Raw genomic sequence first — 25,264 nt, forward strand, 5'->3', positions numbered from 1 at the left:
GCACGGAACACTGACTATTCAGCTGTCTTCAGAGGTGAATGGTGCATTCACCTTTCATTGAAAGCTGGTATTTGAATGCTATGAACTGAAAGAGCAAAAAGGCCATATTCAAAAGAGGCTTTAGGCACCTAAAGCAGAACTTTGGATAGGCACTTAAAATATCTGACTTGCAATCCTACAAACTCTGGTTCTATTTCAGCATATTAGGTCCAAAAAATACTAGGTCGAAAAATTTGGTTATTTTAGTATCTAGCTTAGTATCTATTTAAGTCCAGCTGAGATCTAGAAATTAGACATTCCTCCATTAATGGGTGAAAAGCTTCACCTTCACTCTCAAAACAAAATAAAAAGGCCATGAGCACTACTTTTCCACACCTCCTGCATTATACAGCAAGATGTGGCCATGCGTTGCAAGGCTACTCACGGCCACAACTGCCTGGTAGTTACAGCACCCACTCTGAAGTTCGACGCCGAAGGATAACTTTTCCTTCCCTCCTAGAAAGGATTCAAATCTTCCCGTATGACTTCCTTAACCACCAGGATATCACCTCTTTCACACAGTGGCAGTTGTTACTAATATCATACCTGGATACTGTTTAAACAATAATTCAACTTGCCAGAAAGAGAGTAAATGAGGAGCACAACTTCGGAGCCCAGTGATGAGCACACATAGGAAAGGAAGAACTGATTTCTGTTCCTTGAGCGGTTTCTATATTTTACAAGAAATTCGTATTACTTGGCTATGCACGCAAGAAGTCCCAATGAAATCAACTGCATCATCTAACAGCTCGCTTAGTTTTAAGGATGCTTTTAAAAGCTTGGCTAAAGTGAGGCTGGTGAGCATTATAGGTCATTCAGCACTTCACAGAGGCTGCCCCTTATTCCTGTCAATTGACACCTTGGGAGACTGTAAGGCCAAGAAGGCAAAAGCTTCCATCTTAATCTCCTGCAAAATGACTGTTAACCACGCCCAAGAAACAGGAACAGCTTCTGTACTATCTGTTTAGATGGCACAGCAGCTTTGGAATAAAATACTGGATTTGGAAGAAACTTCAATCTCCATGCAACAATAATCCAACCACCACCATGTATTTCTTTTCCCATTACTGGTCAGGATTATGTAAACAGGACACAGAAATTCAAGTATTTGGGGATAATATTATTTTCTCTCTTTAACCATGAATTTTCTCTAAGTGGCGTTTGAAACCATTCACAGATCAAATGCTATTTTAAAAGCTATTTAAACCAGACAAAGTATTTTCTATACATAGAAATAGGTGAATCAACATCCTTTAACCTTTTCAAACATCCCTCTGGAAATGGTGGAAAGTGTATTCTCATTTTAAGTGAGGTGATCTCTCTTCACTGAAAATTGAGATGTCGCTGTAAAAATAACTTCAAATTACTTATATATTACAGCTTTTGCTACTGCACATCATTGGACAAATATCATATAAAATCAGTAAAATTTTACACAACTAGGTTTATTATACAGTGCAAAACGTGAAAATGAGAGAGGTAGCTGGATGCCTCACCACATGAGGAACATCAGTGATTTTCTGATTGTAAAATATGCAATATCTATAATGAATAAAACATATTTCTCCTTGAATATCCTCACCACCAATCCGAAGGCATCTTCCCTGCCCCTCCCTAAACTGTAAGGATTCTACCTGGAATTAATTTGAGAAGAATAACAGAAGTGCCCAATGACACCAGTGTAACACAATGGGACTACCTATTAAAATGAGTAGCTGCATGCTTAAATTGAAAATTTACATTCACATGCAAATTTGGTGAGATACACCAAAAATGATGAAGAAATGCTGAGAATTTAGGAAAACGTTTTTTCTGTATGTGGGGAGGAGAAGAAAAATCTAAACACGCTGATTGTTTGCTGTGTAAAAAACAGGACATGTGAAACCTAAACAAACATCAGCTTCATTTTTCATCAAGAAAAACTAGGCCCCTCAGTTCTAAAAGTTAAAAAAAATACAAAAAGTCAAGTGTGCCTGTATTACAGCTTTGAAACACTAGCAGAAGTATGCTATGGCACCCTACGTACCACTTATATTTGGATTTCTCCCCTCAAAAAAAATTAGAAAACTAAAATACAAAAAAGAAACTGGCACTGCCACATAAAAATACGTATTTTTAGCTGCAAAGGCAGAAAGTCTATAAAAAAATTTATATACAAGAACTGCTTAATTTTGGTGTCATCCTTCCATCATTGCCCAAGCTTCTTCTGCTTTTTGGTAGTACTGATTTGCCAGTCTGCCTTTCATGGCTTCCATTGCTGCTTCTGCTGCTTCTGTGTACAGCTCACCTAGAGGAGGAAATAGTATCAGTTATGTCGACAGGGTAAAGAAAAAAAATCTCTTTATCCTGAAGCAATTAAAGAGAAATTGAGGTCAAACTACAGGGCTGATGCATGGGTGCATTTTAATAGTGTCAGCAGTTACATCAGCTGGGAATCTGGCTTTTGCTCTTCAAGTTGAAAAAGTTCTATGACTGGCTGCTGATGGGTTTTCAATGTATTTGCAAGGATTCAAAATATGACTGGCCTGTAGGAGCCCCCAAGATGACTGTAAGGCTTAGACACCTGCCATGTGGATTACACAATAACTAAGACAATGTTGTGTAGGGCCTGGGAATCGTGTAACTCAAAATACAAGCAGCAACCTGCAGTTCAGAGGCCTCACAGGGAGTGAAGGTTGCTTGCTAGTGACTCGGTGTGTCACAGGATTGGACCTGGCACCACCCACTACCCCCGTCACCAGCATGATCTCTTATTTCACTCTTTTCAGCCTTATACCACCCAGCATCATTACAGCTTAATCCACAAATCTGAGAGTACTGACCCTCTGTATACCAGTTTAAGCAGGAAATGTATTTTTTGGGTACATGTTGGGGGAAAAGCGAAGGAAAAGCAGGATTACCAATTACAGAAACAAAATAAGGACTCACCTGATCTCTGTGGATCCTTATTCAGGTGGAACCCTCCCATCATCAACATCTCCGCTTCCCTGGCCAGGAGCAGATACCGGGGCTCATCCTGAGTGCCATCATATTCACCTCCCTCATCATAGTCGGTCATGTTCAGCGCAGCATTGTACCAGTACAGCGCCTCCTTCCAATCCTGTGCTCTGAAGTTAAAAATAATTTTTGAGGATGGTTATCTTAAGAAACAAGTGTACTTCCCATTGGAAATTCAGAATTCAATTTTGCATTGGCTTCTCAGAGCCTTGATGCTCTCCAAGAAAACAAATGTTCTCATGGAGGCTCACTAACTCTGCACTGCATCAGGTCACTATATCAAATGAGGCTGCGATCACTTTATGCAGTAATTAGAGGAGAAAGTATCAGAGGAGGAAGTATCAGACTGAAGTGTGTTGCTGAACTCCAGAGTCTGAGCTTTCACTACTAGTTGTACGGTTTTGGTCTGGCATTTGTATTTCTGAAGATAACCGATTTAGAAACAATCAGAAGTTGCAGAAAGTCTTGTTTCATAAATACTTTAAAACCAGTGATTTTCATATTGAGAATGCTCAGCACGCTTCAATGAGAAGTTTAATGCTATTTTAAATTTCACCATTGCCAAGTGTTTCACTGTTGTGCATAACAGAAAACTCATGTAAATAACAAAGACATGCTACAATACAAAAGCAGAAAAATCACTATCATCACCTGTTTTATTTGGTACTTAGGGAAATTAATCACAGAATCATTAAGGTTGGAAAAGACCTTTAAGATCATTAAGTCCAACCATCAACCCAATGATATTTGTCCACTTTTAAAAACTAATCTAAAATGCTAAAAACAAAAAAAAAAATCAAACCAATATACTGTGTAGCCTTTTGGCAAATCACAATCTATTTCTTAGTCACAATGCTAATCCTATCTCTCTCTCCTATCAAGACAGGAGTGGCCAAATTAAGAGAGACTTACTGATGTTAAAGCATTTTTAAGCTCCTTAAAACTTAAAATTATCCTTAATTAAAAGTAACATCATCAGCATTCAGACTATGTTCCTGTGAAATTTACATTCCTACTTTTATTATGGGAAGCAGTGAAAGACTACAACTGTGACAAATACTTTGTTCATCTGACTCCGTCTCATCTCTAGTCACTTTACGACTTCACCTATTTATCCTGTTTCTTTTAGAGCTTAATTAGAAAAAAAACCCAAAACACTTTAAAAAAAAAAACACCTTTGCATTTAAAACCAAACATCACTAAGGAGGAGACACAGCAGCTGTAAATACTTTTAATGTATTTTTAGGGTACTGCACCTCCAAAACAACTCTTGTGTTAATTTGTTCCCACTGATCCCACAATTTTCAACCATGCAATTCCCACTGAGCTCAAGGGGAGTTTTATCACCAACTTCAGAGCAAAAAAGCTTGGCTATCATAGTGCAACCTTGGTATGAGGGAGAAACTCAAAACATGCAGGTGGATCCAACACATGCAGGTGTCCAACCGCAGAAATTAACTCCAATTTTCTTTCTGTGTTGATATACCATGGCCTAAACCCTGCTTTTATTCACACCTGGTTAAGTTTGAAGTAACTCGAAAAGCAGCTCTTTATGTGAATGAAAGACATGCAGCAAGTGCTTCTCCACCCCGCCACGGAGTACCACCAAGTTAAGTTTCTCAGTCAAGCACAGTACCTGTCTGAACTAAGATTTACACCTGTATCATATGCTCTTGCTACCAGAATCATGGAAGGCCGGTCTCCAGCTTCTGCAGCTCTCAGCAAGTAATCAAATCCTTTATTTCTGTTCTCCTTTGTGTCCTAGTAAAACAAACAAACCCTTTAAAATGTGTATTTCTAAGTAAAACCATGCTTTCCTTCCTCTAACACTAAATGCAGTTTCTCCAAGTCAGTAATGGCTGCGAATGTTTAATATGTCTGAGAAACAAGTCCAGCCACAAGAAACTAAGAAACTGAATAGGAAAGATCACTTCAAAAACTTCATGAAGGTATGCAGTAATTTTCTGGCAAAACCAGGAACAGGCAGCACCTTTTGCTGCTTTGTCCAAGTCCTTGATTACAAAGTAATATATTTTCTCTGAAGAGGCTATGGAACACCTAACTATGGTTACTGTTTTGTCTCCATTTCCTGCTATTCCTATGTTATTTTTACAATGGACCACAACTCTGCATTTTGGCATTTTCTTTCATCTTTCTGTTTACCTCCAGAGTGACCTCAGAAAGAATGTGATGTGGCAGCTGAGAGCACATGAGTCCTAACCCAACAATGGCTTCCAGCTCCCCACAGTCTGCAGCATGCTCCAGGTGAAACAGGGCTGACTCCTGATCCCATTCCTTGTCTTTCTCACAGAAACGTCCAGCTTCGTGATAGCGAACCATGGCCAAATGAACCTAGAACACAATTGTACAGGAAAGAGACACAAGGATTAAGTATAGATCTACTTCTTCAAAAACCCTATGTCCATACTTCACTTAGGCACAAAAATACCTCTCTGAGGTGACTACTTAATTAAAGCTAATCGTGTACCTCTGTGACTGAGCAAAGGACTAGTTTGATAACACACGGACTTGGAGCCTGACTTGTGGCTGAACGGATTAAACAGGCAAAAAACGATGATTATACACAGTGCAGCTGCCTCTCCAGTTCTGTAAGCTTAGACACATATAGCTTTAAAAACTTGACTACTAGAGATAAAAGACCTAATTCAGCAAGACAGTAGCTGCCACAACATCTTCCCACATTAGTGTGCCCTAAGCAGTATCCCAGCAGGTTGCCACACCAGAGCACCAGGTCTTAGGGGCATCCCTCAGCATATCTGCTAGGGCACTGGAGACCTTTACGAGGGAGTTGTAGCTAAAAGCACCCAGCCTGCAACTGCCTAACACGCCAGCCAGCAAGGCAAACAGCAGTGACCATGAGTCACAAACTTCTTTGTATAGCAAGGGCTCTCACAGGAAAGGAATTAACCTGAGCCACAGAAAAACCAAGGTTATCAAGGGTAAAATGCTCATACCACTGAAGGCTTTATTGTCAGTGGGGGCAGGATTTCATTCCAAACATGTCATGGGATTTTTAGACCAGTAACCATAAGTTGCCTATTTGCAAGGTATGTGGGTCAGGCACACCATATCTATCCCATTGGATGTCCTCTGCATGACCCCTCTGGAAAGGCAGACGAACCAACAGCAGCATCCTTCTTGAAAGGAGCCCAGATGCTGCAAGTCCAAAAGCAGATGGAATTCATTGGTTCCTGAGCTTAGATGTCCCTTATAAAATATTATTAGGTGACAGAAAGCTATAGACATATTATTTATTTTCATCTGCACAATAATGCATGCAGGGCAACACTTTTATGTAGGTAATAAATACAAGATGTGTCCTCCCAGTGGGAAAGAACAGGATTACTAGACCCATCGTACCTTCCCAAGGACTGACTTCCCAATTTTCTTTTCAAGTTCTAGTGCATTGAGCCTCTGAATTTCTTGGGCAACACAGGACGGTCTGTGGATGTGGACTCTGGAAGAGTTGTACAGATTCCATTTCTCCACACTGATCTGAAATAGGGAATATACTATTACTTCTATCCAAAATTAAAATTTCCATACTATTCATATGGGTTACCATCCAGAAATCAGTCTCCATTAATATTATTACTTATTAGTAAATACTGTACTTTTAGACACGGCTTTCAAAAGTCATGTTAGTAGCTGAATAAATGTGTATTATTCTTCATGAGGGAAACAGAATAAAGCCCTCTATTTCTAATCCCAACATCAAAAATCTCCCATAAGTGGCAGCAGCAAAGCAAAGCATTACTTTTAAGTTCTGAATCAGAAAAAAGGTACTTAGAAAAATAAGCACCTGAATAGTCACACTGCAAGCACTGAGGTTATCCATGCAAAAAAAAAATTAAACCCATACTTTCCTGGTAAGAATTTCAGTTCAAAACATTTTAAATGCTGCTTACATCTACAACTCTAGAAAAATGGAAGTAACAAAGCAGACGATGATAGGCAGATAACTTGTGTTTCTCAGGATGTCCAACACAAATGAGAACAACTTTTCAACATAATGGGTGAATGGGAAACCGTGGCTGAAAACAATCCAATCAGAATGAAAGCCTTTGGAGGCACACAGGGGAAACACAACAGGGACGGTTACTGGCACAGAACTTCAGTCTGTTAAAACTGTTTCAATTTCCTGAAACAGCAATATATAGTCATTAAAAGGAAATTCTGAAACACGTATCTAATTAAACTATTCATTGTTCTCAAAGCTGTTTTTCTTTCCTTGCATAATAGAGTTATTTGTTTAAGTTCATAGCCACAGAAACTAATTATCACAGAAGCTATATTTTGTAAAAACACACAAGAAGGGCTGGTCTTCCCTAGCTCAGTTAGATAAACAGTGGAGAGAGCTACTATCACGTATTTCAAACACTGCAAGTTTTTTAAAAAATCATCCAATCACAACTGGGACACAATTCCAAAAATAAAGTGCAGAAAGGAACTATAATCCAAAAAAATCCATAGACTTTTTTTTTTAAGTGAGAAACTTATGTAAGGGATCAGTTACAGAGGTGACAATTTGTTTATAACAGCACTTCTTTAACTGGAAAATAAAGACAAAAAAGGAAACAACACAGAGTGGTAAGTTAATATTAATAAACATATTCTGTAGCTGGAAAGGAAGAAAAACTGACATCTGATTTAATGAAATTAGATGGCAGATGAGTGGAAAAAACGACAAGCAGAGTGGCAAACTCATTGTCTATGAACATTTCTGCTTTATTTACCCTTGCAGAGCTTCCCAAACTGTCTTCATCAGATTCATGTCTTCGGTTGTTGTTTGAATGGCCCTACGTTAATGTAAAAGTTTGCATAATTTAATTTGCAGCAATTGATGTGTGCCAGCGATCCCTCTAGGCTATTTCTGTCTAGCAAAACTAATAGTGACAATGACCAAAATAATTTCCCCTGGATTTTTTTCTCTCAGTGATATCGCAATGTAAAAAGAAACATACTGAAATAGTAAAGAGTACAGCAAACCCCGTCTTTAATCCTGTAAACTAGATATCCCATGACAAATACCTTGCCACTTCAAAGGTGACAAAAGGAGTGGTATCTCTGCAAGCAGTATTCTCGGTCCAACTTTTAATTAAATATCTAGTTCAGATCTTCAGGTCAAAAAGCATTTATTTAATAGTTCATATTATAAAGGTAACCAACTAACTCACAGCAATTCTAAAGTTGCATATTATCAACTGACAACAACATTAAGTTCTGTGATATCTCAAGCCATATAAAGTTATAGAAAGAAGAGAGGGTAGAAAAGTCTGAAAGTAGATCATACTCATGGATTCCATATGGCTGTACTTCTCAAATGCAATACAGAATACCTAAAGAAAACCCACAACAGTATGCAATCAAATATAATGTTTGAAATTAAACTAGTTACAAATAGCCTTTTTTCTGTAAAAGTGTCATTAACATTCCCAAGATGAATAAATAATTTTGCAACATGTGGGAATTTCTTTCCAACTGTTTCCTCTGTTTACAAAGTCTAGATCACGAGGGATAAAAAGTAAGATTCTTCTATGGAAACAGTTCAAGTATGAACTGGCCCAATTCTGCTAAACCCAGAGTCAGGTTCTTACCCTCTCTCTGTGATCCAGATCTTCTAGCTCACTTCTTTTTTCACTGGGATATCCACTGTCTCCACCATTTTCAAAATCCTACAGAAGACCAAAACATCACAGCATTAGCACAACCCTTTGTAAGGATCCCAGCTTGACATTTCCCACAGAGAGAACCTTCTGCTCGTTCAGTGAAATATGCTGGATGGATATACTAGATGAAAATGATTCTGTGTTGTGCTACCTCTGGCTGACAGAACAGAACTTTATGACCCAGAAGGTACTGTCCAAGCTTGTGTTCTCTCTTAGGTACATTAAAAAAAAGAAAAAAATCAAGGACTCGCATACTATATCAAACCAAGAGTCCACTTAATATAGTTTTCAGTCTTCAGTGGTAGCCAGTTAAAAGATAAAACGGTAACTGACAGCCCCTGGTACTACGGCCCTAGTATTGGAAAATTCCTGTTGCAAAACTTATTGCAGTCTCCTCAGATGAGGTTCACTAACAGCCCACAGTACCAGTATTTGCAGAGACCTAACCAATGGGAATTCGGTTTAGCTTTCATACCACAGCAGTTGGCACAAGTGCAAAAGACACAACATGCAGGCAGGGGAACAGACACACTCTTTAATTATCTATTGAAATACACCAGATGCAAATAAATTTCTGGAGGAAAAAGAATAATTAATACTATTTTAAAATAAAATGTTCTTCCTTATTAGAAACAGCAAATGCATGCAGGTAACATGACCTGCAGCAATGGAAGCAGGCCGAGCACCCTTATGTGCTTATACTGAACAAAGCCTTCAGGCAGTCCTTTAAAGACACATTCATTAAGAAACTGCAATCTCATTTTTTTCTGTTGGAAAGACACTCACCCTTTGGTTATCAAGCTGATCATAGTCTTTGTGAACCAAGTTATCTACTTCATTGAACACAGGCCAATCTAGGAAGAAAAATATTTGCTTCTTATTGTAAGGATAACACGCTGGAGGAAAAAGCTCTAGATACCATCATTTTACTGCATTTTTTTTCACAGAAGCATTTATGCATTGATTATCTACATATAAGTACTTTTAGTTTTATTTCTCCTCAAAGAGGACTGCTAGAGACAAGTTTTCTGGACTAAATACAACATGCTGTTGTGTTTAAAACCAACAAAATAAAACAAGTCACTGCCCAATGTTCAGGAACCCCCAAGGAAGTTCTGTACGAGGCTCACTCACTAAGCATGTCCATCTTTTGGCTGTGAGGGGTTGCTGAGGAAGGAGAGCAGGGTAGAGAGTCAAATGCTACATCGCTCATGCTTTCATCTCCAGAGTTTTCAGACAGGCGGAAGAGCAGAGGAGGCCGACTACCAGAGACTGTTCTCACCCGGCTGCTGCCACATTTTTCCTCTGTGCCACGGAGAATTGTTTGAGCAGATTCCTTGGCAAATTAACAAGAAAGTCCCATGAATAATGCTTCTCTGTATTCTAAGCATGCTACATAAGCCAACATGAATGTTTATTAGGAGCCCTCTACAAAAGCAGGGGGTATAAATATGCACTTGTACACATAACTATTTGCTTTGAAGAGTTCTACACCCCAACAAAATATCAAGTCCTGGCACTGTCACAGTCAGAGAGAGTTCTGTTTAGGACTGAATTTCATTCAAAGCATTTCATCAAGTCCCATTCCCAATAATATCAGTTGAAACTCAGATCAGTTAAAGACAAGCAGTTGTATTCTTTTTATCTCCCCAAATTAGGTTTGTGAGATACGAAACTTAATAATGATTTCAGCATTCAGAGAAATACTTGGTCCTAAATATACATATGTTACAAAGTTCCCTATTAATTAAAGCTACAGCATTAATTCAGAGACAAGTATGGATAAATCAGCTTTAAACTGCTGTATTTTAAACTGCAATATTAGTGATTAACATAGTTTTATTTGCCATGTAAATAGCATATTTCAGTTTTATTTATAGGGCTTTTAAAGTTAGAATAAACCAGCTATACTGCTTAGTTACAGTTTTTTCATCAAGCACTTACAAGCAATTTTTTATTACAATCCAAGGCATCTTTCTCTTTGGATGAAAGATCAAACGGTGCAAGCCCCATGCTTTTGCAAATCTTGTTGCAGAAATGAGAATGAAAGAACAAGGCCATACCTCGAACACCTACGGCATTAAAAAAAAAGTGAAGAAAGGGTTTACTCAAAGTTTATACAACAGTTTAATTATCAAAAGCTAGAAGTCCCAAAGCATTTTCTAAAAAGTCCAAAAGAAAAAGAAAGTCCTTTGTAGCACACAGAGTTCAACCCACTTCCATTTTATTTTAATACCTGTAAGGGTTTTTCACTCTCTCTGCAAGAGACAGTGAAAGGAAGTCTGCAATATCTTCAAAAGCTATGTATGCACAGGATATAACAATAAATTAATTTGGCTGCGTCATTAAGAAACATGCCTAAACTTGATTCTGCTTACAAAACTGCCAAGTCCTATGTATGGACACTCGGAGCTTTAAAAATATGCAAGGCTTATCTCTCCACATTCATCTGTGTCCATTCCTGCAATGGAAGGAATTTAAAAGGAAATTAAAGGCCATGATTACTGCTCTCACATTGTAGGAAGCTACTTAATTTCATTACTTTTTTGGTTTAAGAGTAGGCCAGGAGACATGAGCCAAAATCAGCTCTCATTTTAAATCCACCCTTGACAGCTGCCCTGTTCAGGGACTCATTCCAATAGAACTTTCCCAGCTGTTTGCAAGACCCTCAGAAAAGTGCCTGCTCACTCAGCCGACAGCTGGGAAGAGAAAACAAGCAGTCATTAGCATGTGAAACAGGATCACTGATTTTACCTAGGTTGCCATCTCCAAAATCTGTACCGTTCTCTGTATGGATCTGAGGGTCCGTGTAAAGATCTCCAACTCCCTGGATATCAACAATAATGAGTTGGTGTCCTGAGCGCTCAAAGGTGAAGTGACTAAAGGCCTGGGAAGAACCACAGAAAACGTCTGAGAAAACTCTCCCTTGATCTACCAAAAACAGCAAGACATATTCACCCCTTATAAATGGGCAAAGAAGTTGATAACCCTGTTGGTGAAATATAACTGTACCAACACCACGATGACAGCAATGAGAGACTAAAAGCATGTAGTAGATTGCTTCTCCAACCTATCCTCACTCACAGATGGGTAAAAGAGGTGGGGTGAAAAGCAGCAGTGGGAACATGCAGGAGAGAGGAGATTACTTTATTCCTCCTTCCTGTACTAGAGATTCTGTTTTCCACCACAGTCTTCACCTTAAGAAGTGGGGAGCTGCCTGGCAGAGAGAACAATAGTAGGCTCTGAAGCCAGTGCAGAATAACTTCTGCATAAACATCCTGGCTGTGCCTGCGGATCTCCCAGCTCTGCAGCCCTAGGACACTGCCTCCTTCTGCCAAGAGGCAAAGCTCTCCCACATTTTGAAAACAACAAACCAACCAACAAAAAGCCCCACAAAAAAACAAAAGTGAACAACCCCAGAAATTCTACCTCTGGGAGGTCACCCTGAACAGCTGATCTGGTTCTACATTTGTGTATCAGATAATAAAATGTACATTTGTCCTCTTTGAATGCAGCGTTTCAAGAATCAGGTATAAAAACCCCTCTGTTTGGCATAAAGCTGAGACATTAGGAATCTTCTGGGAAGGCCTCCAAAAAAGCACTACCAGGCCTGGGGGAGGTGACTGGTGGTGATAGACAAACTTTTTAACTGCAGCAAATCTCACAGAACATTTTGTTCCCAACCTGTGAAAGCATAGCACTGATTCAGTGTACAGAAGACAGCCCAGAACATAAAAGAACATAAACCCTCTGCTTACATTAAGCATCATGACAAATACCTTAAAAACAGGGGAAAAAATGAAAAGAACAAAACTCTCAAGCCCCAGTAAAACACTGCTTCGCTAAGCTGACCACCTTGCATTTTTTGCCAGTATTTTAAAGTTTTTACGAGATCCAAGAATCACTTGAAATCTATTCTTGCATTTCTATACACAATTTCAGATTCACCTATTCAGAAGCTGTAGTTGAAAATACCAGACTCTTATATGCAAATGGACAAGATGTTTAGTTACGTGAGTTGGGTTTCTCCCACCTCCTTTTCTGTATGAGGCACCAGAAGACTATTTAGTACATAGTACATGAGAGGTCTCTCCCCCTACCTGAATTTGAAGAGAGTTTGAAATATGTCAATGCCTGCAATTATAATTAGAGTCAAAGGGCATAAGGTTTCCAAAGAGCATTAACCATATTCAACTCAACTAAAATCAACAGACACCAAAATGCAATAAAGAAGCACTCAGAGCTTGAAAGAACAGGCCCCAAATAAGGGGCAGACATACTGCAAAAAGAGAAATTAATTTGGCATTGTACTGGAAAGCCTGCAGTTTCCTTTCTTTGCAATAATGAAGGATCTCTGGATAGAGCCAAGAAATTCCCTGCAGCACACTCTATGGAAAGCATTAAACAAAGCCTCACTTGCGGAGTAAGACGAATGTTGTCATCTCGCACAAATCCAGAATTTGAGTTGTATTTGATGTATTTGCCCTCAATGTAATGTTCCAGATGAAAGAGAGGCTTTCCAGGTCTGTTCTTCATTTCGATAATACACGTCTGTACTATATCCACCTGGGGAGGGGAAGAAGATAAACAATGACTAACAGAATACTGTCTTCGGATCAAAATGCATGTGAATCCTCCAGCTGTGAAAACCTTCCCAATAAAAGAAGCTGAACAATTGCAAAGATCTGTCTGTTTAACAAGGGGGTGGGGGAAGAGTCATGTGCTTCTTAGGTTATTGGAGGAATTCCATAAATTAAACGCAGTCACTTCAAAACAGCTCACTTCTGCAACAAATGCCTCTGAAAAATTCTTAGTAAGTGCTGGCTTTCTATTCTATTTTTGTGGTATCTGAAGAGTACAGTGCAAAGAGTCTATACCCAGACAGCAAAAAAACCAGTAACTACTGCACAGTTTGAAGAAATGCCTCTTCAGAGAAAGACTGAAGACTTCTACCATTCAGGTATTTCTGTATTCTGCCTCACCTCCTCCCTCTGTCCCAGATGCATCCCTAAAGGAGAAACCATCACAACTCTCACTTTGCTTACATTTTTTCCCCCACATGGCATTTAAAACTTCTAGATTTCTAGATTCCTCTCTATGCACTTCACTCCATAGCTCACCTTGCTGTTATGAGACAGTGTCGTGGTTTAGCCCCAGCCGGCAACTAAGCCCAACGCAGCAGCTCACCCACTCCCCCTCCCCCAGTGGGACAGGGGAGAGAATTAGAAAAAAACTTGTGTGTTGAGATAAACACAGTTTAATAGGACAGAAAGAGAGAAAGAAACAACAATGATAACAACAATGATAATACCGACAAAGGAATGTACAAGAACAAGTGATGCCCAATACAGCAATTGCTCACCACCCAGTGATCGACAGCCCGTCCCCGAGCAGCGATTTCCACCCCCCGGCCAACTCCAGTTTACGTACTGGGCATGACGTCGTATGGTAGGGAATATCTCTTTGGCCATCCTGGGTCAGCTGGCCCGGTTGTGTCCCCTCCCAGCTCCCCATGCACCCCCAGCCTGCTCGCTGGCAGCCCAGCACAAGAAGCTGGACTGTCCTTGACTGCTCAGCAACAACCCAAAACATCAGCACATTATCAACAGTTTCTCATCCCAAATCCAAAACACAGTCTCACACTGGCTTCTGTGAAGAAAACCAGCTCTATCCTGGCTGAAACCAGGACAGACAGGTAGTTATTAACTAACCCTCATATGGGAGGCAAATGCACATAGTCCACATATTCAAAAAGCAGTCATTTTGGCTATTAAATTGTTAAGGCCCACACACTGAGGCATACTTCTTGACAATATGTCATATTATACATCTTGTCACATATCACACACAGCCTGTGGTACAGCCAAGCACAGGAACCAAGGTACCACAGTGCATGTACAGCACCCTTCCTATAAGCCATCTCTCCAGCCATCTGAAGTCATAGTTACACTCAGGCATTCAGGACCAGCTGCAGATTAAAGGGACTTGAGAGCTTCATTGATACATACCATGGACATACTCAAAGAGGAGCTACTGGCTGGGAGTGAATTTACAGTTGCAGTCCCTCATCCTTGCACTTCAGTTTCTTGTCTTTTAACAAGCTGATTGCTGCTGGAGGTGTTTTTGTCCAGGATGCAATGGCCAGCTTTGACCAGCAGCTATCCAACTTACCAGCATGGAAAAATGCAAAGCTATGTTGGCTGTGCAAAATGTTGAGCATGGACCCCAGAACCAGAAATATAGTCAGCAAAGCAGTAGAACCACCTCTTCCTGAATCTTATGTGTTTATGCACATCCCTAGTGCAGAGGACAGGAGCTTCTCTTGATACCCTGAGCCCAGTCTGATATTCCATCCATGTGGGAGTTTTATACATCTTAACGCTTTGCACTTAGTTATTGTCACTGAGACACCTAAAGGAAACAAAGCCATGGTATCTTCCTTTTTTTTTTTTTTTTTTAAATTCTTGACCACTCTTCAGAAATGTTTTTTTAATAGCTTCGTAAAGTTCTTCTTAAAAAATAACCAAAAAAAGAGAAAAAAAATCAATGCTAGTTAGGTGTTTAGATAGGTTTACAAGATTTAAGCATCTACCTTCCTGGACCACTAACAGTTAAGTGCTTGCTGAGACTGCTGCTGGCAATAAATTCTGTGACATCTTTGGTTATCTCAAAAGCAGCTGGGCAAATATCAAAAAGAGCAATACAAACACCATTTTATTTTGGTCTTCAGTCGACAGCTGAGAACAGTCAATCACAAACACACAGCCCCTAATTCTGGAAATGTAAAGCGATTTCTGCACTTCATTAAAAATCAGCTACCATTTAATGGGAAACACGGTAAGGCAGAAGAATCTATCTAAGCAATTTAATGGAATGTGAACAAGTAATTCCCTCTAAATTAATTTGAAAACTAATCTAATAGGAGAGCAAGACTGCATTTTTGCTTAGCAAGATCTCTGAATCTACCTGCTTTGGTGGCTTGTGCCGGTTGTACTCTTCTCCCCAGAGTTTTGCTTCCATCTGAAGTCGGACATCCTCAAAATACACATCCCTGCCCACACTCTCTATGTATTGCTTGGCAACATAGTTATAGGCACCTTTCCAGTTCTGCGTGTGTAAGAAGTTGGACAGCTTTTTCCTGAAAGACAAATCAATCACTGATGAAGGAAAACCCAAGAAATTTAATTCAATCTTCCCCATTTCTTTGCCTGCACAGACAGATCCAGGCCTTGAGATTCGCATTACCCTCAGTCATTTACCAGATATTCTAGCTGAAAAGTGAAGCACAGGTAGGGGGCAAGGGAAAAAGCAACATCCCATATGAACGGCTGGGACATGCCAAAGTGCCTGTTTGGTTTGACTGCAGCTACTTCTACTCTTATCTTCCTCCATTTCTCATTTCCTTTCCCACCCCACTCCCCTCAAACCCAGAGTACAAAGGGTTGGTGCCACCTCAACACGCTGTTCTAATGTCAACAATTATTTTCTGCAGAATCAACAGAGAATGGGCTTTCAAACATGAACTAAGAGGAAAACCCTTGCCTACGATAAGAGCAAACTGCTACCTTCTCAACACAGAGGGGTGACTACTTAGTAACCCCCATAACCCCAGAAGGAAAACTGCACGTGACAGTTCTTATGATGTAGCTTTTAACTTCCGTTGACGTGCAAATCTTTAACCCACAGAGAAGGTGGCAAAAAGCCCAGTAACAATCATCCTCTGAGCCTTTCTTGGTGCCATGGCAAATTGTACGTTTTCAGAAACAACTAGCAACACTCAAAGTCTCAGCCCTCCCCTCCTCCCTTTCCTCTCTGCCTCCCAAGACCTTGGTGCAGTGGTAGAAGTACAAGTAATGTAAAGGATTACAGCATTAACATTACCTTTACAGGATGCTGTAAAGGTAAAGCAACTGCAGATTGTCTGTCCTCCTGCAGGGATAGGCAGACAGTCGCTATAACAGAGGCCTTGGAAAGAAGCAACATGCAAGTGAGAAGAATTTTGGCCAGGATTTGAAACCTTTCCAGTTCTCTGAAGAAACAGATTTCTCTGTATAAAACAAACGAGCTCATGTGCTCTTCCAAAGCCAACACTCTCTGAAGTTCATTGACCCAAGTGTAGCTAATGCTGTCACTGTAATGACTAAAGACTTGCAGAGTTGCAAAAATCTAGAAGAGAGCTCCAGATGGGAAATACCAGCACACCACAGAGTTATGGAAAATCCAGCAGTAGGAAGCTGACATACGAGTTAACTGCTTGTACAAAGAAAACTTAAGACAAAGATGCAAAGATAAATTTCTGTTTATGGCACTACTCAAGATATTCTGTAAAGGGGAATTTGGTCATTCAGAAACAAGAGCTAAAAGCTAAAAGCAGGCTAAGATTTGTTACTTCCTAGGCTTCATCCACTGCTGTCTCTGCCTGGCTTTGCAAGAACAGAGCCACCAGCACGAACTGATACTGAAACAATGCCAAACTGGAGGACTGAGGGTAACTTCTCCCTCTTTTTCCTCAAGTTCAAAACATCACTTTTTGTCATTCCAGAGTTTTTCCTCTTTCCAGAAGTGAAACCAGACGTGAAATGCAATTTCTCTCGATTCTGCAGTTGGAAAGAAGCGGGAGCGGCCTTAAGCACACGCATGTACATTTTCCAGGAAACATTCATTTCCAGAGCCTGGAAAGGGTGGGGTACTGTTCTAGCATAAACAGATTTAAAGTTCGGTGCTGATGCCCGCAACCATATTTGCTAACACTCCCTGAGGAAAGAAAAGTTCCTCTTCTGTCTTCCCCTATATTTTACCCTTCTGGAAAGAGTAACTTAGTATTCAAGCTCTGCCTTACTCAGAACAGGATTATTCTGGTACACGTAATCCAAAGTAAACTGTGGGAGGATAACCTTCTTTACCAAGGGAGTCTTTCTGAATTGAGATTGCACCATCCAACTATTCTTTCCCCTTTTCTCTGCCAACCTATAGGCCTCAAGTTGGCCTTCAGGCTGCACACACCTATGGCCTCATATCAACTTCAAAGATATTTTTGCACACTAGGAACACAGAAACAAATGTAGCTTCTTCTGTACTTTTATGAGTATTTTGCCTCCAAGAGATAGTGAAAATAGCATAAATTGATATGCTTATTGATAGGCTGATTATACTTGCTGGAACTGGACATGACTGCACATTATCCATCCCGCTGCAGATCCAGTACAGACAACGGCTTGACTTTCCAAAGCAAGCTCACTGGATGCCTGCATCATGCTTGCGTGTGCTTCCTTTAAGAGAATGTTCTGCTTTCTGAACCTCACTCACTGTGCTTCAGCTCGAGTCACACAAACAGGAATAAACCCCTCAGCTATGCCTTTTGGAAAGGCACAGCAGAGAGCTAATGGAGAGCTGTGCTTTACACAATTTCCACCATGGCTAAGTGAAATTCCAGTCACCACAGAAGAAAATACTGCACAGAGGCCAACAAAGATAAAGCCAGCAGATACTTACGTTCTGAAACACTCTCGCATTGCTCCACGGCCAAAAGGCTAGGGAAAAGAAAAAGAAAAAACAAAAACCCAGCATTGCCATTTCCACAAAGTTAATTTCTAACCGGTAAGAGACACAACCATGTCTTCCCCCTTTATACGCTGCAGAAACCGGTTCTCAAATAGGCTCTATACAGTGTACGTCTCCTCAAAAAAAAGTGACAACCCACTGGCAGTGTAAGTAGGAATCTGGAGAAAAGACATTGGTAATAAGCCCCCACTTCCAATATCCCATGGAGCAGACATGATATGTCTTTTAAAGAAGCTATTTAAAATCCCTCTCCAGTTTGGAGTCAGCTCTCTTTTGACTGCCTAGAGAAGCTGGCTTCGCAGATCTCATGCTCTCTGCTTTTAGGCTTCCATACAGAGCATCACCTCCCCAGCTACCACATACCATGTCAGTAGTACCAAGCGAGGTGACTCCAACACACCACCAAGCCCATGATTTAACGGGGAAGTGACAGTAGCTTCTACCCTCGCAGACCAAAAATTCAGTCTGTTTTCATCCTAAGAGCAGAAATTATTTGGAAGCACACAAAATAGTATGATTATTGCCAGGCAGGGAGATGAGGCCAGCAGAAAATGGGAGGGCTGAAACAGCAGGGAGATCACTGGGAGAGGAAAATGCCTCCTTTTGCTGATGGGGAGGGGCTGACTCCATGTTCTACTCTAGTCTGGGGAGAAAAGGCTGTTTTGACACCAAAACGTAATGGATGAGCTGAGGAAAAAGAGAGGGGGGAGAAAAGAATGACACTGAGACTTCAAAACTTCTACATGAGGAAAACATCTTGCTGCCACTATTCAGTAACAGGAAGGAAATCACAAATTTAGCTGCTAATAAACATGAAGGACAGTGTGATCTTACTTGTGAAGCCATCTTGATGAGGACTTCATCTTCAACCCAGTCCCCAGTAACTGCATTGTACCTGCAAAATCAGGAAATATGCCTCAGAAAAAAGCAGAGGGAACGCAGATCCTCCCATCCCCAGCACCTATCCTTCTTTATCTCTATCTGACTGCTAAAAAGTGCTGCTGCCACTCCAACACAAAAACTTCTAGTCTTGCCCACTGCACTCCTGCCCTCCTTACTTCAGGTAGGAAAGAAGAAATATGTATAACTCTTTGAAGAGACACTGAACCCTACTGAAAACAAACAGATTCTGCTACAGAAGCTAAGCTTTTGCAACAGTACAAATTAAGCTTTATCTGCTTTGACATTAAATCTCCTCTGTGGTGCCTAAACACTACACTGGAGGCAGAAAGAGCCCTACCCAAGCCCTACACACTGGACAGGTCATGTCCCCCAACCTTGAGCTCGCATAAACCTGGTTCTGGCTGGGGATCTGCCGCAGGCCTGTGGAGGATGCGAGCAGAACATAGCACCAACTGTGGCTGTGAACGGCAGCAGGGCCAAGAACTGCCCAACACTGCTCCAAGGGAGGAGCAAGTCTCTGCACAACCTTATGATAATACGACAAGTACAACTGTGGTTTCTCCCCACCCCCTTAACTCCCAACACAGTAAAAGCCAAATTGAGAACCACAGCAGTTGAGTCACCAACACAATTATTTCCAGCCTGATTCCCCCAACCTGCACAGAGTACTTCATGCATGCAGACCCCCATACATCCCTTCATAGGTTCTGTATCACCCCATTTTGCAGCAGACAAAAAGAGATGGAAATAGGAATATCAGAGCCATCTCTTTTTAATAGTGTATTTGAGTAGCCCTAAACCAATATTATTACTTATTTGTATTTTAAAACATGGAAACTGTTTCAGGACTGTGTGGCTGACCAGGGACAGATGCAGTCTATGGGGAAGAAGAGCACCGTATGACAGTGTTACATGATTGGAAGGGAGGCCTCCCCAAACACTGATGCTAAGTGGTAATTAACCAGCCTCTAACTCCTACACCTTCCACCCAGAAACCTGTGTCAGTGGGGTAAATGTTTTGGCAAAGCCTGTGCTAAAGCACTGAGAATAGTTTAAGGGCCAAGCTCAGTTTCAGCACGTACACCATGCTGAGCTATTCTGGGCTTTATAAGGATTTAAATTCTGGCCACATGCAGCAGTACTGACTGCACGGACAAGCAACAGTGAAACTGCTATTTTGGGAAAGGCACAGAGTGTTATGTTGCTTTTTTTTCTAAACTATTTAAACTAAGTATGCTGTTTTTTTATTGGGATTCATTTCCTTATTACATTAAGTTTACAGCATTAATAAATCAACTAGAAAATACTTTTCAGCCTTGTTTCCTGTCTACACGGTCAAACTCATAGATCGTACTTAGGTGGGAGATAGAAAGTGTGACACTGGTTTGCTGAAAGGTTTACTTGTGCAGTATTTACATATTCCTGGAAGATTCAGTTAAGACACACTCACTTTGGGCATTACTGAAAGTTTGTCAGCCGTGTAATTACACATATTCTGCACTACACAAGCACAGCCCTTGCATAAACCAGCACATTCTGTTTAATATCAGCATTAAAAGCAGAAAGACCCACAGACCTGTAACGAGTGGCTTGTTCCGTCTCAATGTCCTCAAGATGAAATTCTGCCCATGGATCAGGCATGTGCTTAGCTTTCTGAATAGCATGTTTCCAGGTTTCCTGAAGAAGTTACAAACCATCAGGTTATTTATAATCAGCAGAAACTCACAACAACAGCATTTTCTAGAACAGGTCAGGATCCCAATACTATGAAGGTGTGCAACTACACAACCCCCCAAAACACTACTCAGAGCGGGGACAAAGCGATACAGAAGACCATTCTGAGATTTTACAGCTTCAAGTATAATGAAACACAGTTCAGAAATATAAAGCATAAGGTTTCAGTTCAATTTGCGCCACTGTAAAGTTATTAAGAACAGAATCTGATCTAGTATGTACCAAATGTAATTTGCAAATATCTCTAACATACGCTGCAAATAGTGATAAGTCACCCCTAAATGATATTAATTAACTTTTACTGTTTTGACTTTTAACTTTTGTAACTAAAAGCATATGCTGGCAGCGTAAGCATAAAAAAGTCCACTAGTGATAGAGCAATATGGACGAAGAAAAAAAAGTCCTGTAAGCCCCAAGGCTCCCAAACTGTGCTCAGCATAAGAAAGAAGAAATTAGAATGTTGTAAAAATAGATTACTATAACAATTCCAGACAAGTAGCTATTTCAATCTCCACCAGTCAATAGTTAAAAAAAAAAAATCAAAGGAGTTTTCTGGAATATAAACAGCCTTTCTCTACCAGCCAGTTTCGATGCTTTTCTCTTAACATTTTGATCTCCCTCTTTTTACATTGCACTGTTCCAAGAGAACTGGAGATATGATCATCTGATGTGCCAAAGGCCTTCTGCAAGTTGAGAAGCAGAAAGGCCACCCTGCACTCCCACCAGTAAAGAAATACTGAGCTCTGAGACTTTGTTACTGCCTCGCTGACTGAATTTCAAGTATGCAGAAACAGTAACTTTTAAAATACTGGTTTGGGTTTTTTCTTTGGAATTTAAATCTCAGTCTAATTTTTTAAAAAAATACAGTATAAATTGGTATCAGCAATGACACCAAAGAAGTTTCTGAAGCTGCTGAGCTTTTAAATTTAGTTCATGTTTATTTTTGTTTCAGCTGTAAATCTGCATACCTTGCAAACAGTTTAAATGCTCCCCTTTCTGACAATAAAACCACAAAATGAACACAATACTACAATAAATAAAACAAGTTTAAAAGACATGCTGAGAAAGATTTCCTACATGTTTCATAAGAAAAAGAAGTTGCCTCATATCATGCAATGATACATATTTCATATGGACCTGGGAATTTCCATATTTGAATATATAGGAAAGAAATAGGGAGAGACAGAAACAAGTAGAATTGCTTGGTCAATTACCTATGTCAACTCATTCTTGAGTAGGGTCCCTCTCCAAAAGGTAATCTGTGTCCATGCTAGGTAATGATTTAAATAAATTAATTACTTGTGCTTGATCTTGTGAGGTGCTTTGTAAAAAAGCTGTATTCTAATGTTAAAACAAATAGGAGCTGGACTTCACAGAAATGGTGCTAACAGTGCAATTTTCCTCCTGGTGTAGGCATATGGCTGCCATACAGACTAAGTACATGTCTTGCATCCATTCTATTCTTGTCCACAGTAGGAAATACTGTGAAGAAACAACTACAGATAAGTGCTTTAAAAGAAGTGGTTTTTCAGGGCAGAGAACAAAAGATGGGTGTTATTTAATTTAACAAATACCTTTTTTAGTTTTGACTTGATGACTTTCATGGACTGAGGCGAACAGTTCTCCCAGACAATAAAATAATTAACAAAAAAAGGCCATAAAAGAAAAAAAAAACCACGAAGGAAAAAAAAAAAAAACCTTAATGAATCTATTAGATAGGGTGTTCACATTTTCTTTTTAACCTACCCGACTATGGTCAACCACAGAGCCGTGCTTAGAACGATGCTGTGTGTCATTCTAAAGGATGCATGAGAAACATAAAAGTAGGAAAACACATGTGATAAAACAAATGATTGACAAAGAGTCTCTGTTCTCTTTGTTAGTTAAAAAAAAATTCCACTTAAAAGCCACTCTTCAATTTATATTCCTAATTTAAGTTCATTTTTAAAACATCTGTGAACAAGCCTATTGAGGTAAGTTGGCATGTTTTTTTGTTGGAAAACGTGCCTATTAACTAGCTAATTAAACATTGCTGAGTACTGTTTAAGGCAAAGAGTTAATACTAACACTTCTATCTATCTCTGCGTTCCATCACCAATGCCCACGCTGCCATTAGCTTTGGGGTCTGAGAAGTGAGCTCTGATCAGACCAGGCTGTGGTGGTTTAAGATGTTATCAGTCCTGGCTGTCTGCTTCACTCTGTGTTGTAAGTCATCATTTCTGCAGCTTAAGCAGCAGATTAAGACTTGCTTGCTCCACATCTCAACCCAATGCATTTTATCTGTGATAGGAGCTAAAATTCCAAATTAAACATTGTTGCGCCCAAAGCACAGGCACATGTATTCTGCAGAAGCAAAGTGATAGCTTAGGAAGGAGGAAATAATTGCAGTTTCTTAAGTCCTCGTCAGTCTTACCTCAGGCCACATGACTCAGAACTCACACTGCAAACCCAGAGGCAAGTGTTTAGTACATGCTAAAATGTATGCAGAAATGAAGACTAAGCTCCCTACCAGGTCTTAACTTGCTTACCATAGCATACACTAAAATCTGTCCCCTTGTCTATACTAAACTTTTACTTTTCACCTTCCTCAGGAATATGGACCTTTTAATGTTTCTATTAACTACCCTTGGTAAAAATCTTACTGTAGACAAGACAGTTTCACTTTTAATGTGTTACTTAATATGTTAACTGACTGAAATAAATCATCTGGTATCTCTCCAGGAATAAAGCCTGCATTAGGCATAACCAAGATTTTAGAGGATCTATTAAATAAATAATGTTAATATTTATAACAAGGGATGTGTTAACAAACACATTAAATCCTAGTCTAGACAAAATCTACCTACGAGACATGACAGTTTACCACAAATGGTGCGTATTTGGAATATCTAACCTATAGAGTGAATGTCACTTGCGTTCTCGAGGCTCCACTGCCTGTGGGTTTGTCTCCCTTTGCCTGGCCTGATCTGTGCAAAGGGAGCAGAGTGGAACAGGACACACTGCCAATGAAGCACCAACTATGGCCCCTTTGACCTCTCTGCAATGCTGTGATTGCTGTTCATTTTAAAAAGGTCAGACACTGCTCGAGTACAGTCAGGAACTACTGCCAATGTGACCCTTCATGCCCAAGTACGAGAGTCAACATGTTAAAGACTCCCTAAGAAGGAACTATAACCTGAAAACGTATCATTATAATTTTATAATTTACAATTTTATTCATCCAAATAAAAATATTATGGATTGTTAACTCTGCTTGGCAATGCAGAAAAAGATAATAAAATATCTTCTGCCAGGCCCCAATTTAGCTTACAACAAATACCATCTTTTAAATCTCCCAATCAATGTATTTCTTTTTTAATGGCTTGATCAAATGGCAGTGAATTGTTCACCTGGAATCTGCTGCCTTTGTAGATGAAGATGTCCCACTGAACTAAAAGGGGCAAAGTAAGTAAGCAATTCAATGGCAGTGTCAGACTATTGGCTTAATGGAATTAACCGCAGGTCTGGAAAGAACAGATGTGTTTTTTTACTGAAAAGGGTTAGTTACAAGAGATGAAGCAGTTAGAGAATCTCTCATGCCAACCAAGTAAAACCAAAAGCTTATTGAAGGCTGGAGCCAATACTTACCTTAAAGCTAAAAGAGTTTCTAGGAGAAGAGCTTGAACTGTACTGTCCAGTTTTTGCTAAGTTGCTATAGTAATTGTCAACTTTGATACTAGCAGACTTGTTAGAAACTGGATCATCAGTTATTGGACAGATAAAATAATTGTCTTCATCATCACTATCAGCATCAAGATAATTTCCAGAGTTCGCTGTAGTCGATCTAGCATTATCAATCCCTTCCATACGAAAAATAAGGTCCTCGTCTGCCATGATTGCGGGAGGTCAGTTTAACTCCTGCAACTACTATTCCAACACACATGCAAATGGAGGGAAGAAGCTGTGAGGGTGAGAGAGAGGAAAAAAAAGGATTGTTATTAAAAGAACAAATGGTGCATGAAACTGATGTCAGTACACTAGCAGAAAAAAATATCATTTTCATATGGCTCTATAAAAATGATGCCTAAGCACCTACGTGTGGTTTTAACACCTTGGTGCTAGATCTAGGTTTCCAGAAGGCACTCAGTTTTCAAATTGCTGCAAGATTGAGAAAAGAAGATAACCACATATACACTTATACTATAAAATCTGAGGGACTGCAAACACCACCTGCTGCCTATGGCTGGCATTTGTTAATGCTCCCACCTCCTCTGAATGTTTTTATTCTTCCTTATCGGAAATGCTGAGTTTCACAACACTGATCTTAGAAACTTGAGGGAGTTTCACCTCAAACACCACAG

General features: G+C 39.9%; 1 protein-coding gene across 1 annotated transcript; it reads right to left on the bottom strand.

Moving 5' to 3' along the window:
* Positions 1-2,216: 2,216 nt before the first annotated feature.
* EEF2K (eukaryotic elongation factor-2 kinase) lies at positions 2,217-24,797 on the bottom strand. Its single transcript, XM_010285744.1, has 18 exons — positions 24,552-24,797; positions 22,671-22,721; positions 20,767-20,867; positions 19,122-19,182; positions 18,219-18,256; positions 15,693-15,864; positions 13,143-13,292; positions 11,481-11,613; positions 10,671-10,798; positions 9,861-10,062; positions 9,513-9,580; positions 8,655-8,732; positions 7,794-7,856; positions 6,418-6,552; positions 5,200-5,388; positions 4,673-4,797; positions 2,968-3,146; positions 2,217-2,326 (listed from the first exon to the last, which is right to left on the bottom strand). The coding sequence occupies exons 1-18, from the start codon at positions 24,795-24,797 to the stop codon at positions 2,217-2,219; spliced, it is 2,229 nt and encodes a 742-aa protein (XP_010284046.1).
* Positions 24,798-25,264: the final 467 nt, after the last annotated feature.

Source organism: Phaethon lepturus, unplaced genomic scaffold (genome assembly GCF_000687285.1).
Source record: "Phaethon lepturus isolate BGI_N335 unplaced genomic scaffold, ASM68728v1 scaffold3044, whole genome shotgun sequence".
Lineage (NCBI taxonomy): Eukaryota > Metazoa > Chordata > Aves > Phaethontiformes > Phaethontidae > Phaethon > Phaethon lepturus.

Coding starts and splice junctions, on each gene's coding strand:
- EEF2K (XM_010285744.1), bottom strand. CDS start 24,797: ATGGCAGACGAGGACCTTATTTTTCGTATGGAAGGGATTGATAATGCT. Junction 11,614..13,142: donor ACATTCGTCTTACTCCGCAA/GTGAGGCTTTGT, acceptor GGTTCTTCCCAG/GCCTTTAGTCACTTCACCTT. Junction 2,327..2,967: donor TAAGGATCCACAGAGATCAG/GTGAGTCCTTAT, acceptor TTCCTCCTCTAG/GTGAGCTGTACACAGAAGCA.